Here is an 18,763-nt window from a genome sequence, read left to right as displayed (position 1 = left end):
TAGGATGATAGAAATTTTAGAGCTCAAAAACTTCGTAGAGCTCACTGAATCCAATCCCCTAATTTTATATATGAGGAAACTGAGACCCAAAGTGGTTAAATTACTTGCCCAAAGAGCATACATCTCCTGACTTTTACTCCAATGGTCTTTCCATTACTGCTTTTTGTCTGTCCAAAATGTGCTAAGTTTACAAGTGAAGAAAGGAACATAAAACAAGTGGGAAATGGGGAACTGGCTGCTTTCATGAAGACATGTTTATTTATCACTTTCTGGATTCATTGAAATTCATCGAAAAGTTACAAAGGAAAAAAGAAATAATTATAAAATATTTTTAAAATGAATGCAGGTCCTAGTTTAAGAATCCCTGAATTATGACATGCTGCTTTTATAATGTCTCATATACATTTATAAAAATATACACATGTAGAATAACTTCCTAAATATAGGTTTCTTTCTAGGTATTTAATCTATGTACCTTTCTTTTTCTCTCTTTTTCTTTATATATATATATATATTCATATTTGAGATCATATTTCTTGACAGGTTTATCTAACTCCACATAAAATCTACAACTGCAGATAAAGACAACCATCTGTCAGTGTCATTATTGTTCTTTTAAATTAAGGAGTTTCCTTTGGAAATAAATATTGTAAGACATCTCTCTAAATGAAAACATCCTGACAGGCTGACAAATAGCTGTACAGTACTTCTAATTCAGATGCTTTATGACAGTCTTACCTTTACACCTGGAAATCCTTCTAGTCCTGGGAGCCCCATGGGTCCAGGTTCTCCCTAGGAAAAATCAGAACAAAGTAAATGGGATCAAAGCATTTGATTTTTTTTATTTTTTAAAGGTTTTTATTTATTTTGAGTTTTACAATGTTTCCCTTAATCTTACTTCCCTCCCCCACCCCCACAGAAGGCAATTTGCCAGTCTTTACATTGTTTCCATGTTGTACATTGATCCAAATTGAATGTGATGAGAGAGAAATCATATCCTTAAGGAAGAAACATAAAATATAAGAGATAGCAAGATCAGACAATAAGATATCAGTTTTTTTTTTCTAAATTAAAAGTAATAGTCCTTGGTCTTTGTTCAAACTCCACAGTTCTTTCTCTGGATACAGATGGTATTCTCCATTGCAGACAGTCCCAAATTGTCCCTGATTGTTGCACCAATGGAATGAGCAAGTCCATCAAGTTTGATCATGTTGCTGTTAGGGTGTACAGTGTTTTTCTGGTTCTGCTCATCTCACTCAGCATCAGTTCATGCAAATCCCTTCAAGTTTTCCTGAATTCCCATCCCTCCTGGTTTCTAATAGAACAATAGTGTTCCATGACATACATATACCACAGTTTGCTAAGCCATTCCCCAATTGAAGGACATTTACTTGCTTTCCAATTCTTTGCCACCACAAACAGGGCTGCTATGAATTTTTTTGTATAAGTGATGTTTTCCCCCTTTTTCATCATCTCTTCAGGGCATAGACCCAGTAGTGGTATTGCTGGATCAAAGGGTATGCTCATTTTGTTGCCCTTTGGGCGTAGTTCCAAATTTCTCTCCAGAAAGGTTGGATGAGTTCACAGCTCCACCAACAGTGTAATAGTGTCCCAGATTTACCACAACCCTTCCAACAATGATCATTATCCTTCCTGGTCAAACTGGCTAGTCTGAGAAGTGTGAGGTGGTACCTCAGAGAAGCTTTAATTTGCATTTCTCTAATAAGTAATGATTTAGAGCAATTTTTCATATGACTCTGGATTGCTGATCAAAGCATTTTAAAATGTTCTATTCAACAAAATCTTGACTCAAATACAGCTTCAAGTCATAGTTTCAAGGATATGATGCTGAGATATGGATGGGTAGGACAGTTCTGGTGGGTTTGATTAAGATTGATAGATTGAGCTTTGAAGAGAGAAGTGGGAATGGAATACATGAAGGAAATTCTAGTTCAGTATGGACAAATTCATCACTAGATTGACCCTAGGGTAATGCATTCATTTGATCAGATCAACTTTTCTTTATTTCTTTTTTTTAATTTTGGAGACAATAGAACTTGTGAGTTTCCCATTGTCTTATAAGTATCTGAGGTCAGATTTGAACTAGGTTCTCCTGACTCTGGGGTTAGTACTCTATCCACTCTGCCACTTACCTGCTACCCTTCCCCCCATCAATTCTTAATGACCATTTACTTAAAGAGGAATAATGAGATCTGTTGATGGAAAAAGTACTCAATTCTGATGAAATTATAGGTACTAACAATATATTTTTTTAGGTTTTTGCAAGGCAAATGGGGTTAAGTGTCTTGCCCAAGGCCACACAACTCTGGAATTATTAAGTGTCTGAGACCAGATTTGAACTCAGGTACTCCTGACTCCAGGGTCGGTGCTCTATCCACTGTGTCACCTAGACACCCCAGTATTAAAAATATTTAAGCAAGAACAATAAGGTTCACTTTTACAAAGAAAATTCAAATACTGATGGGAGATATAGTCAATAAAGGTGTTACTGTTAATGAGAAAAGGCAGCATAGTATGATTAAAAAAAACAGCATCTTATGTCAGGAGATCTGGGTTCCAATCCCAAATCCTACACTTATTAGCTATGTGACTAGGAACAAATAATTTTATCTCTCTGAGGCTCATTTTAATTTGTAAAACAATAACAGTACTTACTTCTCTAAAATACATAGTTGCTTTGTAAAGCTTAAATTGCTATAAAATAAATATTTTTCTCACCTTTTATTTGCCTATGAATTTTTGCTCCTTTTTGTAAAAATTGCTGAAGAAAAAGTTATTCCCAAGAGTGGTTTATTTCCTGATACAATTCTGATTAAGAATTTAATCAGAATAAATCCCTCTAGCAGTCAAGGTCAACTTTAGACCAATTTCAATCAATTATTAGAATGAATGGACAGGTTCTAACAAAGTCTGTCAATTATAGAAACACCTGGGGTTGATGGATTACTGGAAAACTTGTCCATTCATTTCAAGAGTAGATGGAGACAACTCATCCAATGAAGTTTATATTCTTTATTTATTTTGTTAAGGGACAGGAGTATTGTCAATGTTTTATTTTAGAAAAATATTTGAAAGTGGACATTTCTGGTATTTTAAAAAAGGCAACTTTCACAGTGATGATCATTATGACACAGGAAAGACAAAATAACTTTTAATTTTATTTGAATGCTTTATATATTCAAGCCTGTGGTCCACTTTGGATTGGTAAATAGAGTGGAGTAAGATGATAGCAAATAAAAGAAATTTGAAGAAGGGACTTTACAATGAACATTAGTTTGGTTTTTAAAAGCAATCCAGTTGATCACTGTTTCCATAATGGCATGTAATTCAAATGAATTTATGCATACACATGGGCAGACATAACATCTATTCACTTTGAAAATATTTCCATGGCTCAGATTTTGGTGAATTCTTATACTTTCCTCACTAATGAGCATTTAATAAATAATTGAGGACAGCCTTTCATGCACTGGAGTTTTTAAATTTTTTAAAGATCCATTAATAGAAACCCATCAACCAAACAAGAATATTATCTATAGAAAGAATATAGGAGATAGAAGTCTACAAGCAGGGTGCACTCTCATATTTCCAATCCATAAGATCAAAAAATATTACTTCTGAAAATGAAACAAATAAGATTCAAAATAGATGATATAAGGAGTTGCTGAAATAATCTACTTGGAGAAATGACTTGTGAGGATAGGGCTGACAATTCTAGGATATTGAGATGATACTTTAGGATCAGACATACTTGGAAGGGAACTTCAAGATGAAGAAAATGAGACCCCAAGAGAATATTAAGTGACTTACCCAAAGTTGTCAGGCCCAGGTTTTCTGATTTTAACCCCAGCATTTTTTCCATTGTATCACCCTACCCCTCATCTTCTGTGGGTACTAGCTCAAAATGTTCAATCTTTGAGTGCAGGGACTATTTAATTTTTGACTTGCTATCCACAGAATATAGATCAGTGAATGTTTAATAGAGCAGTTATTTAATAAATATTTTTAATAAATTGCTTAATAAATGCTTTTTGGATAAATGAATGAATGAAAATAGACACAAGGGACTCTGAGTATCCCCTTCTCAGGCAACAGTCTAATTAGTTCTAATTGTGGTTGAGTTCTCTTCAGTGGTCTTTATTTCCATGGTTCTTTTCCACCACCAGCATAAAAACTATTTGGAGATCTACGCAGGGTTTCATGGATTTCCAATTCAAACAAGGGTATCATTCAATCCCTTTGAATTGGTCTGGAGTGAGATGACACAAACTCCAACTCTATACTAGCTGAAAGAACAGATGCTGAAGGTGGGGAAATCCTTGCAGTCTCATACAAAGTCCTAGAATGTAAAACTGGACAAAGATTGATTGTCTTTCTCAACCTTGCCAATATACATTAGAAGCTTAGCTATAATGTCTCTGTCATTTATCCTCTGTTGTTATTTTATCCTTCTTCCTATGGAGAGAGGGTATAAAGGAAATGTATTCTGTGTTTCTGAAAGGGGCCTTACAAATCTATTTATGTCTATGGGTGTCCATAATAAGAAGTGTTCACAAAACTATTTGGTTAATCCAATTTCAAGGAATGCTTTTGATCCAGCTTTTGACGGAGATTGAACCCAGCTAAGCTGATCAGACCCTTGTTTTAGAGCAAGGGGCTGTTAATGTTTTTGTTTTCTTGAACCCCTCTTTGGCAGCATGGTAAGACTTATAGATACGTTCTCAGAATAATATTTTTTTAAAACAATTGAAGGAAATGCTAAATTTCAGTTGGAAGTTAGTGGCAATAAAAAAATTCAATTTTTCCCATCCAAGTTCAAGTATCCCCTGAAATCCTTTCAGGAAAGGTCAGGGAAAATGTGTAGCCTCAGGCTAAGAACTCCTATTTTCAAGGATGGCTCTGAAGTTCTCTCTGTCTATACTTTCAAAGACATCTAGAAAAGAAGACAGCGCCTTCTCAATATCACTAGCTTCAGTAGCTTCCCTGACAATGGCTCATAGACTCAAGCTAAACGCTCCGTTGAAGGAGGCTACTGATAAAAAAAAAAACATGTGTCAGCTGTGTTAATTGCAAGGTCTTTCTTCCTCATCCTCTTAGTCTTTTCTTCTTGACAAATGATTCTGGGGACACGAATGCATGGCAAGTGTTGCTTTCACTGTGTGTGGATTTATTTGCTTTTCTTTTTTAGTTGTTGCATTTGGATGCTTCAAAGCAGCTTAGACATCCTAGTTTATTGATGCTGTCTCCCATAATCTAATGATAAAGAGAAAAATTTAAATGTAACTAATTTAAGACTATTATATAAATCATCTTGAAAAGAGTAATATGTGAGTGGCAAAGGAAAAGAGAGCATTAGTCTTTATAATGACTAGGAGAGTCCCAATGTATGAAATTATGTGTTTCCCCAGCTCTTTTCGCATGCTCTGATGCTAATAAGTGCCCCAGTTTATAGTTAGAATGAAGAAGGGCACTTCACTGGTCTACCTTGGCTTAAGAACATTAAACTCCCCTTGCTCTGATTCTATGCTCATCAAGTTACCTTGTCACCTATAATTTTGTCTTTATGAGTAGACCTATCTTTTCTTGAGAGAATGAGTGAGTAAACTGTCACAGAGAAAGAAAAATAGTTCAAGGTGACATTTTGTGGGAACTGAATCTATTATTTTATTCTGTGGAGAAGACATCCAGGGAAAAGACTTTAATTGCTATCCTGGGGGGGGTATTGAATTGTTAGTCTTTGCTCTGGATGAGTCAGCAGTTGCAGCCTATGGTTAGAGGTGACACTAGCTATTGACTTTTTGCCCAAATAATAATTGCTGAAATGTGGGGGTTGAGGAAAAGATAAGAAGATAAGATGGGGGCAATGGAGAGGAAGAGGGAGAGAGAGAGAGAGAGAGAGAGAGAGAGAGAGAGAGAGAGAGAGAGAGAGAGAGAGAGAGGTGGAGTGCAAAAGTTTATGGAAAAGAGATTTCTCTTGTTTCTGGTTTGGGGCTGAATATTCAGTTAATAAGACCATGTATTCCTATTAATTCATGTAAAATATCAGTGCATGTAACTTGGTTAATCCAATTTCAAGGAATGCTTTTGATCCAACTTTTGATGGAGATTGAACCCAGACTAAGCTGATCAGACCCTTGTTTATATGATTGTCAGTTTGTACTTGTCTTCCCCATTATTCTCCACAGGTTACAAGTAACATAGAAAATAAAGCGAAGACAGACATTTCATCCATGAGCTATACCTTAGGAACATAAAAATTCCTTTTTTTATATAATGGTCACTAAGCAAATTCATCTACATTTTGATATCCTGAGTGGACCTCAGCAGGAATACATATTGTGTGGAAATGAGTAATCCTTTTGATCTTGAACCTAATATCAAGGTTCTTAAACTGTGGAGATGATGATGAGACACTGAAACCATGGATCTCATTAAGATAATTGCTGCTTATGTGACTCAAGTTGGACAATCTACTTGACTTTTTGTCATCTTTTTTATTAAGATATCATGAACATTTATTAAGTACTTAGCATGTACAGGATATTATATTTGGAAAAGCAGTCCCTTCACTCTCTAGCAGCTTACATACTACTGATGTGGGAGTCAGGTCGGAAGTGGGGGAAGAAGCATGTAAGTCAATATATGTGTGTTATCATTTTAGGAGGGAGAATCAGGGGAACCAGGAAGAGGCATATGATCTGAGCCTTGTAAGGAAGCAAGGGATTCTAAAGGCATAGGTGAAGATGGAATGAATTCTAAGAATGGTTAACAGTTGCCACTGTTGAGTATTATTTGGATAATTACAAAAGAAGATTAAACTTCTTGAAGATAGGAATTATATCTTACGCTTTGTGTCTTACAGGCATATATGGTCAATACATATTTAATGAATAGAATTAAACTAAAAAATAGTTTTTCACCCTCAAATAGTTTATATTTTATGGTGAGGACATCTGAATTCATAAAATAATTATTGGCTATTTCTCCTACACCAAGATTCACAAAAATTCCCATAAGAATTTTTATACCAATGGGCAAATCCACAGTCTGCTAAAATTTCCTATAATTGGAAATGGCAAATGTGAATGCCAATAACAGAAGAATGGAGCTTCCTCCCATTAATCTGGAGAAAAGGGGAGCCAAGTACAATGTAGAGTAGGTATTAAGCCCTGAGTGTCATTCAAACAGAACGTCACCTCAAAGCAGCTGTTATGCCTTCCTCCCACAGTACCTAAAACTCCACCAAGAGTAATTATTACTTCTTTGATAAAGCAATGCCTCTCTACAATAAACACCTGAGAATGGAGGAGGAGGACTGGGCAGGTGCACAAAGGAAGGGGAGGTAGAAAGATGCTGAAAATAAAGTTTTCCTACATTACATTTTCTCTAACTCACTCTGATGACTCTGTCTCTGTGTCTCTTTCTGTCGCTTTTTCTTTTAGTCTCTGTTCTTTGTCTCCTCTTTCCCCTTTCACACACACACACACACACACATTAAAAATATTAAGAACTCAAATTTTTGTGATAAACAACCTAAACAGAAGACTTCATCTCAGATTAATTTTAGAGTTTTTTTTTTCAGTTGGGTGGCTTGACTGATCTGCCTGGTTCAAATTTCATGCAAATCTACCCAACAATTTAGGTAAGTTGTCATTCACTTTACCACTTAAATAAATTTGAAAGTGTTGTTTTCCTTCAATGAGTTTTCAGTTTCTCATATTAAGATTATTAGCATGAGTATCAAGTTGAATCAACAGTGTAGGAAAAAATTGCCTGCAGCACAGGCTAATTGTACTATATCTAATACTAATTTACCATCTTGGAGATTCCTGAATGATTCAGAAAATAATTCTTGTAATTTGGAGTGAAAATGGAAGGCTAGGGGGCAACTAGGTGGTGCAGTGGATAGAGCACTGGCCCTGGAGTTCAAATTCAGCCTCAGATTAATTTCCAAGTTGTGTGATCTTGGGAAAGTCACTTAACCCCACTGCCTTGCAAAAACCAACAAAAAAAAAAAAAAAAAGAAAAAAGAAAAGGGAAGGTTGGATAAACAAGGACTTCCTTTTTATGAAAAAAATGATTCAAATTAGGGTAAGGAATTAGGTTATTGAAACAGAGAATAAAAATATTACAGGTAAGGAACTGGCAACTTTTGGCCATTGATTAAGTAAGCAAATACAATCATTAAATTATACATCCATCTAGTTGAAAATATGGTTGTATAATCATACTTTCTGAAGAGGGGCTTAGATAATTGTTTTTGTCCTTAAGTCTATGAATATATATTTCCAATTACTAAGAAGAAGAGAAAATGTTGGATTCATCAATCCTCTATTTAAAATTTAGTCAGATGTGCAATGGTTGCTTTTTCTGGCTTTCTCTTTACTGACTTAAATTCTATTAATTTAATCTCATCAGATGGAAGCAGAATGAAATAGCTGTTAAAATATTTCATGTGACAATGGGAAAGAATCCATTGGTTTTAAATCTATACCTGAAGGTTAAAGGGACATTAAAGGGGAACACAGAGAATAGAACATATGTTTGAAAAGGACAGAATAGAAAAAATGCCAAAGAATTAAGGAAATCTAATTAAATTTGGCAGATTTTTTAGAGTCGAGCTCCATGGTTGAGAGGGATGTTACATCCAATTATCATCTTCTTGGCTATTAGATAAGGTATTCTCATTACATGCTGAGAGTTAACCTCTTGATACATTACTCCTAATAAGTAGGTTTATGACAGCATACTAAATCTTCTCCTTTGGGATCAGTATAATGTTTATAAAGCAAATAAACAGCCTCCCTTTTTCTCTGGCACATGTATTAAGGAATTTCATCCCAAGAAGAGCATTCTATAGTAGGAACTTTGTTCAAAAATTCCCATAAGAATTTTTATACCAATGGGCAAATCCACAGTCTGCTAAAATAATGAATAAGTATTAGGCAAAGTCCTACCAGGAGAAAATGTTTCATTTATCAACAAGTTTGTTTTTGTGTTCTTTCCTGAGTAACAGGATGGTTTCTGAAACAGGCTAAGGCTGAAAGATGAATCTCAGTGACAATAACAGTATCAGTATTGGTGAGAAGATTGAAGGATCTTTAAAAAATAAGCATATTATCTTATTTATGCCACAGATATTCATTTCAAAAAGTAATTGATGGATATTTTTAGAAAGATAGATTCACTTCACCATATTCCCTAATCTCAATTTAGAAAGAATTGTTAAATTTTAATAGGAGCAAAAAACTAAAAGTATACATACCACTGCACCAGCATCTCCTTTAGGACCCTATAGTAAAAACATTGAAATAGATATATATTTTCAGTGACTAGTAAAAATAGAGAGAACAAATCATACACCCACTCTCTTCTTCTGTTGAATTTTCTATTATTAGTCATGGCAACTCTGTATGTGCCCAGAGCTACTCTTCCACCTTATAAATCAATACCTGAAGAGGCCAAGTAAAAAGATTGTTTTGCGGAGTGAATGTTTGGAGTAATATCTCAGCCTCTGCTGATTACTATCTGTACAACCATGAACAAGTTACTATCTTTCTGAGTCTCTTTTCTTTTATCTTCAAAATAAGGGAGTTGGGTTTGATGACCTGTGAAGTCCCTCTCAGCTTTTAACCTATGATCCTGTGTTTTTAGTTGCATAGAGTGTGACAGCAAGACAAAATGATAATTATTTGTTTTTAATGCAGAGAGACTTTTTAGCAACCACAACCCAAGCCTTTTAATTATTTTCCTAATGCTGTGAAAATTTTCTCTACAATTCAATGTGAAGGTTGTCACTGACTTTGACAATCTTTTCATGGTCACTGTTTGACTAACATGAGGTTTTTTAAAAAGAAATAAGTACTCACTGAAGGACCAGGGGGCCCAGGATAAGTAGCAGCACTTCCACCTCCCTATATTGATAAGGGGAAAAGTGCCAATTAATACTTACATAAATTGGAAAATGATTTTAAGTGATTAAAAAAAGTAACTACCTGGAGTTTATATAAACTGCTCATTCCATTCCCTTCACTGAGTGGCATACCCTGGAAGAAGAGAAAAGGAATCATTTAATTAATGCAGTAATTATCATTTCCCTTATTTCATGTCAATGATCCAATAGAACTGATGATTTATATTAGATTTTAGAAAGAAATGCTAACTTCAAGAATGGTCAAACATTCAATTAGGAAGAGAAGTCGACTCTATAGATGACAGAATTTATAGGGACAAAAATTCAGTTTCTGTTTTTAGCTTCCCTGGGGGGGAAGTAGAAACAAAAGCCCCTCTAAAAATATTTGAGTCACTCCTGGATCATAATGGTACTCCTAGGGTAGGTTAAATAAATGCCCCAAACAAGCAGATACGAAACTTATGGATGCCAAGGAAAAGAGTACCTACCTATTCATTAAAATTTAATTGTCAAAGTATCAGTTTATGATTGTAGCCTGCTGACCTCTGTAGCATATACCAGAGGTTAGCATACAAGAGGACTAATAAAATGGGAATGCAAAAATATTGATCATTGAAAAATAATTTTCCCCACAGTTTCTTCATAAGACATATCTGATTAAAGAGTAGATGCTATTATATCATGGTGTGAATTTATCTACAAAAATCTGTTCTTGGGGAAAATGGGGAACAACTTTGTAGGCATAAAATTCATATGTATCTTGTCAAGACCAAAATTAATAAACACTTAAAAGCAAAATCCTAGAATCTTTAAGACAGGAAGTCTCATTCAGAGAAAACTCAACCTTTTCCTGTTGCTTTTCAGTTTTTTTAGTAGTGCCTGACTCTTCATGACCCTGTTTGTTTTTTTCTTGGAAAAGACACTGAAGTGATTTGCCATTTAATTCTCTAGCTCATTTTACAGATGAGGAAACTGAGGCAAATGAAGTTACGTGACTTGTCCAGGGACACACAGCTAGTAAATGTCTGAGCTTCTCCAGATCCCATTATATAAGATAATGCTAACCTTGGAAATCTGAGGATATTCTTAGTTTTAGTTTGGTTCTCCTTATAATTATTTGGGTGACTGGGTAAGATTCTTTTAATCCCTCAGGATTTTATTTTCTGCTGCTATAACATGAAGAAGGTAGAGGAAATAATCCTCCTTAACTAAAATCTTGGTCATTCCATAGTAAATCTCAGCTAGGTCAAATTTTTCCTCTTTGTTGTGGACAAATATTTCTAACTAGGCCTTATCTTTTTTTTTTTTTTTTAGGATTTTGCAAGGCAAATGGGGTTAAGTGGCTTGCCCAAGGCCACACAGCTAGGTAATCATTAAGTGTCTGAAGGCAGATTTGAACTCAGGTTCTCCTGACTCCAGGGCCGGTGCTCTATCCACTGCTCCACCTAGTCACCCCTATGCCTTATCTTTTATGAATGCATGGTCCATTTGGAAAAAAATATATAGAAGCAATAGATACTAGATTACCATTTTGAGATTCTGATGGTCAACTGAATTTTATAGTGCAAGTTATCAAAACTTTCATTTTTTTTTGGCTCAGAAATATAGCTTGGAGATAAGAAAAGAGATATGGTTGTTAAGAAAATATCCTAGATTTATCTTTATCATCCTAGTTCTCACTCTTCCTTGCAATCCCAAATCATTTTCTTTATCCTCAACCTAATTTCCTATCCTTTCAACACTAAATTCTTTCTCAGGTTATTACCCCTGTAATGGATATATTCTATCCTCTTTCTAATACTGGATCTTTAAGGAAACATTTCAGCTATATTGTTCTCTTCTCTCTTGAATCCCGTGCCTCCTTAGCCCATGGAAGATCTCACCCTGCCAAATTTCAGTCTTGGATTACTCCCACCATCTACTACTTTAACCTTATCCCCAAACTCCTTGAAGGCAGGGACCATATTTTATTTAAACTTTATCTCCACATTGCCTAGCAACCTTTTCTAATTGTGATAGCCTCTTAGTAAATGCTTGTTGATTTGATTTTAATTTGTTGATTATCCTTGACCCCTTAGGAGCCTAGATTCTAAGAAAGTATTGTTGTGTGTATGCAAGTATGGGAAATGAATGGTCACATAATTACACAGGGGCAGAATGAGCAATAAAATATTTATAAAGGACAAAAATAAATGTATTTTGCATGTAGAATGCATAGGGGAGAGTCAAGTCTCTTCAAAGCTAGATGAGTTCATGGTTTAATTATGATTTATATATAGATATGCATGTAGATATTTATCTATTTTATAATTATATGTAATGATAAACATAGATTAGATGATAAATTATCTTTGTTAAAAATGTGAATTTCAAAGTTTTAATCCATGGAAAAAAAAACTTACAGGAGGTCCAGGTGGTCCAGGTTTTCCAGGTGATCCCTCATTGCCCTGAAAATGTATAGGAAATGTATAAGAATTTATATATATATATATATATGTATATATATATATATATATGTATATATATATATCTATCTCACAGTCAGAAAATATTTGTGTTAGCTATTCTTTTCTGTATGTCACTTAATGTTTATAAACTATATGTCTGATTGTCAAAAGAACCATCCTTTGGAAAAAAAAGTATTGGCACACTATTTTCCTTCTACATGTCTGATTTTACATATGAGAAACTGAAACTCAGGGAGATTAGGAGAATATAAATTCTCTAAGATTAAGGATTATTCCATATATTCTGTATTTGTATCCCTATCACCTGTCCTACAGTAGGTACTTAAAAAATATTTGTTGGTTAATTGTCCAAAGTCATAGTGAGAATATTGGAGGCAGAATATGTTCCTTTTGCATGGAAAAGAGTTGTAGCTCTTTTCCCATTCTTCTCTTATCATTCCTATCGGTAAGAAGTTTGTTCAGATGACAGAAATATAAGATAGCCATCCAAGATAGTCATTTACCTGGTCCTAAGTGACAGCTGTCAAAAATACCCTATCTATCTGATGTACATGGTAAGGTCTCTATACAGAGACAGAGGGGACTGGGACACTTTACTACCTTCTGTAGGCTTGTTCCTATCCTATCCTGATCCCACTCTATCCACTTCAGGGTTTTGTGTACCAAAGGCAATGCTTACATAAAATTGTGTTCAAAACAATAATGAACAGCTTCCTTCATTTGGCAGTGTGGCATAGAAGATAGAGAAGTGGCTCCTGAGTCAGGAAGACAAGTTCAAGTTTTAGCTCTGATATTATATTGGATGTATGACCCTGGACAAACTCTCAAAGTGTCAGGAAACTCTCTAAGACTATAGGTTTTGGAGCAGGCACTGACTGGATTGTTAGAAGAAATATCCTCCCTAGGAGTTTCCTCTAATGAAATCACAGGCACAATCTAAAAAAGAAAAAGGGTGCATCCTACTGAGTATAAGTAATAACTATTGAATACCAATAATAAAAATTGTCTGGGACACATTACTCTTTTCTAAAGAATCAGGATGAAAAATTTATGAGAGAAGAAACTCAGGATTCAACTTGAGAAAACATATTTCATAGCATTTTATTTTTTTAACACAATTCAAAAGTTTCCTTTTCTCCAAGGTAGAATGATTTTAGAAACTTTAATCTCTACGTATTCTAGTATTCCTAGATTTTTTCAGAACAATTATTTTGTATCTAAAGCAAACAATGGCAGAATCTGAGCATGGTTTTGCATAATGCATATAATGCGTACATACAGGTCAACTATTCTAACCCTTTTATTTTATACACAAGGAAACTGAGGCCCAGGGAGGGTAAGAGAATATAAATTCTATATAATTAAGGACTGTTCCATATACCATATTGGGACCTCTTTCAAATAGTACAGGGATCAAAACATGATAGGCACTTAAAAAAGTTTGTTGATTAATTTTCCAAAGTCACAATGGTAGTATTAGAGGCAAAATCTGAAGCTATCTTCTCTGATTCAAGTACCATTATCTTCATTTGCCTAAGCATATTACATTCTCGGAGTCCATCCTCCTGGGTATTTCTTTAAACCATGTTACACATGAGTGACTGGTGGCAAAATGTCCTTCAGGGAATTATGTCAAAGTTTCCAGGAGTCAATTAACAAGGAAAAATATATGACCACTAAAAGACACTTTTTGGCACAATATCCACAATTAAAACTCATTTTTCATCTTGGTTTATGTCCCAAAGGTCATCTGAGTGTGGAATTCCCATTAACTTCAAAGGCAATGGAATGCCTGAATAGAATCCATAGAGGATGGAGAAGAAAGAAAAAAAGGGGGGGACCCTTGTGACATTACCAGAGCAAATCTTCTAAAACGCTATAGAATAAGCACATTGTTTCCTTTAAATTTATGGTAGCATTTCTCTGTTACTCACTACCATTTTGCCTTATATCTTTTCAGTGAAGCTATTTGATAATTTAAAAAAAATGAGCTTTCACTGGGACAGTGTAATGTCATGCTACCACCTCCCCCACCCCCTTTCGATTCCCTAGCATTAAAAGGTAGGCTTACTCAGTCTAGCCTTTAGGCTCTGCTCTGCTTTAGACAGGCATTAGGGAAATAGTTCTTTACTTCCCCAGGACTGAGTCAATCTTGTTTCTGATTCTATTTTGTCTTTGGAAACCCTTATGATTAATCTGTGTCTAATACCTTAGTTTCCCAGTAAAATTGTTCTTGCTTTGTATTCTTTTTTTTAAGTTTTTGCAAAGTAATGGGGTTAAGTGGCTTGTCCAAGGCCACACAGCTAGGTAATTATTAAGTGTCTGAGGCTGGATTTGAACTCAGGTACTCCTGATTCCAGGGCCGGTGCTCTATCCACTGTGCCACCTAGCCACCCCTTTGCTTTGTATTCTTTTTGTTGTTTAGTTGTTTTTTTTTTTCAGTGGTGTCTGTTTTCCTGGCAAAGATACTGGAATGGTTTGCCATTTCTTTCTCCAGCTCATTTCACAGATGAAGAAACTGAGGCAAACATGTTAAGTGGCTTGCCCAGGGTCACCTAGCTAGTATGTGTTTGAGGTTGGATTTGAACTCAAGAAGATGAGTCTTCCAGACTCCAGGCTCAGCCTTTCATCCACTGTGGCATTAGCTTGTACTTTTGTTTCCCAAATAACTAGGTTCCCTGCCCTTTATTCTAGTCCCTCACTTTGTGGATTTCCTCTCTATCACATTGTACTCCTCAAGTATTGGATTCCCTTTCTTTGAACCTAAAGGTGACTTCATTTGGGTCCCTTCTATCTGCTGTCTGATGTCCTGGTCAACTGCTTGAACCCCCTTTGATTACTGCTCCTGTTCCTGCTTGGACAGACAAACCTCATGACTCTTGGAGTCAGTTTGGACTTCTTGATTAATGTGCTTAGATCCCACCTGTCCTCTTCATTGTGAACAGATCTTTTGTGTTTGGACCATTTAATATGGGGGCCTGTCTTTGGATTCCTTCCCTATTAGCTTGTTTCTGTTGGCATTGCACAGAAGAGAGATTTATATGTGTATATGTATATATATATATATATATATATATATGTATATGTGTATATATAAATAGCATGTGTATGGGTATATAATATTTACATATTTGGATTTGGGGTGGGGTTTACCTTTTCACCTTTTGCACCAGAAGGACCAGGATGTCCAGTTCTTCCCAATGAGCCCTGTAACACATCAGATTGGTTTATGAGGAAAACAATAAAATGACGCCAAAATTTGACAGCTAAAACTTACCCATTTTGAAGGTCATTTGGTTCTAATTAAATCAGTCCTAAAAGTTTACATTTCTTCTGGCCGACAGAGTGGCTGCATGCCACTGATAAGCCTTCAAATGGTAAAATTTGTATTTTGTGGCTGCTTTCTTCACCTTGGCCAACAATATTTAGTGACCTTAATTGGAACCTTTTGATACAGTTAAGAATTTAGCCTTGCTGTTTAAATAGTAATTTGCATAACATTACCCATTATGTCTTCCTAAATGGGCTATCAACTTTTTAAATACTTCAAGAAACTGGAGAATTAATGATTTCTGTAATGGGTTATATGAGCAGCATCGTATCAACAGAAAATAAAAACTAACTTTAGTCTTTCTTGTGAGTATAAAAGCCACATTTCCCACAATTCCTTTAGTAGCCTGTCCCTTCACATTTAATGCTGACATAATTTTCAGTGGCTTATGTTTGGGTTAAGGCTGGGACTATGATGATTGTGTGGAAAGCATAAGTGACTTTGAAACATAAGCTATGGCCAACATACACAACCCTAAGAGCCTCAGAGAACTCAGAAGGATTATAAATCTATGTCACTCATAGCATAATCCTAATCTACTGCTACCCCAATAAAAACAAACATTTTATTTATTTTTTAGGTTTTAAAAAATTCTATAAATATTTTATTTGTTTTCCAATTATATACAATAGTAATTTCTACCAATCATTTTGTAATGTTTTAAATTTTACAATTTTCCCCTATCTTCCCTTACCTCTCCTCCAACAGAAGGCAATTTGATAATCTTTACATTATTTCCATGATATGCATTGATCAAAATTGAATGTGTTGAGAAAAAAAAAATATCCTTGAGGAAGAAATAAAATATTGGATAGGAAAATTATGTAATACATAAGAAAACTTTTTAAAAAAAATTGAATTTAATAATCTTAGGTCTTCGTTTAAACTCCATAGTTCTTTCTTTGAATACAGATGGTATTCTCCATCACAGATAGCCTAAAATTGTCCCTGATTATTGCACTGATGGAATGAGCAAGTCCATTAAGGTTGATTATCACCCCCATGTTGCTGTTATGGTGTATAGTGTTCTTTCGGTTCTGTTCATCTCATTCAGCATCAATTCATGCAAGTCTTTCCAGGCTTCTCTGAAATCCCATCCCTCCTGATTTCTAATAGAACAATAGTGTTCCATCACACACATATATCACAGTTTGTTTAACCATTCCCCAATTGATTGACATTCCCTCGATTTCCAATTCTTTGCCACTATAAACAGAGCTGCTATGGATATTTTTGTATAAGTGATGAAAAACATTTATTTATTACATTAAGTATGAAGAACACTATGCTAGACAGTGGAATAAGCACAAAATTTAGATAAAATAGTGTCTCTCTTCTCTTCTGGAGTCTTAACAATAACACAATATTACAAGCTAAAAGAGTTTCAAAACAATGTGGGGATTGATTAGAGAAAATATTAGCAAGCTAGGAGATGAGGTAGGGGGTAGCATTTGAATTTGTCTTTAAGGTATAAGTATGAATTAAATTTGAAGTAAAATATGAATAAGGATTAAGCAGGAAAAAAGGGCAAGGAAGATTGGCCAGAAAAAAGGGAAATATTCTAGGCATTTAGGAAAAATGAGAAGATGAATTGGAGAACAAAGAAAAGACTAATTTGGCTGAAGCAAAGAGTGAATGAAGAGGAATAATACAATTTAAATCTAGAAAGGAGGATTGTTTCAGATTCTATGGAGTCTGAAGAGTCAAAGGAGTTTGATTATTTGACAGCCAATTGCTATCCACTGAAGATTTTTGAGGTAAGGAATGACATGACCGTTTCTATATACAAAAACAATCATTCCCATAGAACCACTGGACTTTGCTCAGGTGGTATAGACCTAGAACAAAGTTTCTAGGTTACTGGGATTGTGCTGACACAGAACACAGTTTCTCCTTTAATGTTTTAAGGATAAAATAGAAAAATTCTCTTCTCAGCTCACCCAATCCAATTACTAATTTATCTTCAAAAAGCAGTAACTTTACTGGTGAGGAACAGGGATAATACCTGAATTAAAGACTTTCTGCAATATTGTGAGAGAAAAGTGCTCATCACAATGCATATTGCATGAGGAACACTATATAACTTGCAGGATAAATGAAGCTATGGATTATGGGAATTCAGTTGAGAAAGCTTTTATGGAACACCTAATTTGTGGGCAGCACCAAGTTAGGTTGTTGTTTTTTTGTTTTTAAAAACATCTTAAAATCAGTTAAGTTACTTTGCAGTAGTGACTGCTCAAGACCCAGTGAGAAAGTGAACATTAAAAATGAATGGGTAGAAATTGGTCAACCAGTCACTAATCTCTTACCCACTATTTGCTCATTCATGGGTTGAGCACTGCGAGGGACCACAAAATTTGTACCTGTCCTTGGTCAAAAGTGATGTCTAGAGTCAAGACTAACTTACACTATGGAAAATTATATACAATTGAGAATTAAATTGATAGTAGATATTAGAATATAATGGTTCAGGGGAGATCAAATAAACAACGGGAGACTTCATGGAGAAGGGAGGACATGAGCTGAGCCTGGAAGGAGAGCTGTGGAGAGTGGAAAAGACTTCCATGAGAGGCTGCTATCACTCCTAGATTGGTTGTTGACTTTTGAGGTCTTCCTAGCTTGACTTTGAATAATCTATTTCCTAGTTAGGACTAGAATACATCAAGTGTTTAACAAGAGTTTGCTGAATATGAGGTTGAAGTATGGACAAAATTCTTATTCTATAAACAGATGAGTGCCTAAATATTCAGAAGGATGGCAAATAATACTAAGAACTAGTGTGGGACCATGGAGGAAGGGATGTTTGTCCTTTGTTCTTGAAAAAAAGAATATGACATCAGGAAAGGGATGCCAATGCAAGAACATGAATTGGATTTGAGGGAGAGGGATGCTATGCTGAGTCATCAGCCTCACTTTCTCCTCCAGAACATATAAGTTCAGTGGTAGATAGGAATCAAGACAATTGGAGAAAGCCCTGGATATGAGGCAATCTGGGTTAAATGACTTGCCCAATATCACACAGCTAGTAAG

General features: G+C 35.2%; 1 protein-coding gene across 1 annotated transcript in view; it reads right to left on the bottom strand.

Moving 5' to 3' along the window:
* COL19A1 (collagen type XIX alpha 1 chain) overlaps positions 1-18,763 on the bottom strand; it is a 407,957-nt gene that overhangs the window by 41,700 nt on the left and 347,494 nt on the right. The window contains exons 35-40 of the mRNA XM_074237299.1: positions 15,556-15,609; positions 12,337-12,381; positions 10,017-10,067; positions 9,891-9,935; positions 9,287-9,313; positions 739-792 (exon numbers count right to left, since the gene is read on the bottom strand). Of these exons, the coding sequence (XP_074093400.1) occupies positions 739-792; positions 9,287-9,313; positions 9,891-9,935; positions 10,017-10,067; positions 12,337-12,381; positions 15,556-15,609 (276 nt within the window). The remainder of the gene's footprint in view (positions 1-738; positions 793-9,286; positions 9,314-9,890; positions 9,936-10,016; positions 10,068-12,336; positions 12,382-15,555; positions 15,610-18,763) is intronic.

This window comes from Macrotis lagotis, chromosome 5 (genome assembly GCF_037893015.1).
Source record: "Macrotis lagotis isolate mMagLag1 chromosome 5, bilby.v1.9.chrom.fasta, whole genome shotgun sequence".
Classification (NCBI taxonomy): Eukaryota; Metazoa; Chordata; class Mammalia; order Peramelemorphia; family Peramelidae; genus Macrotis; species Macrotis lagotis.
The sequence above is the reverse complement of the archived record's forward strand: the minus strand, read 5'-3'. Positions and strand labels throughout refer to the sequence as shown.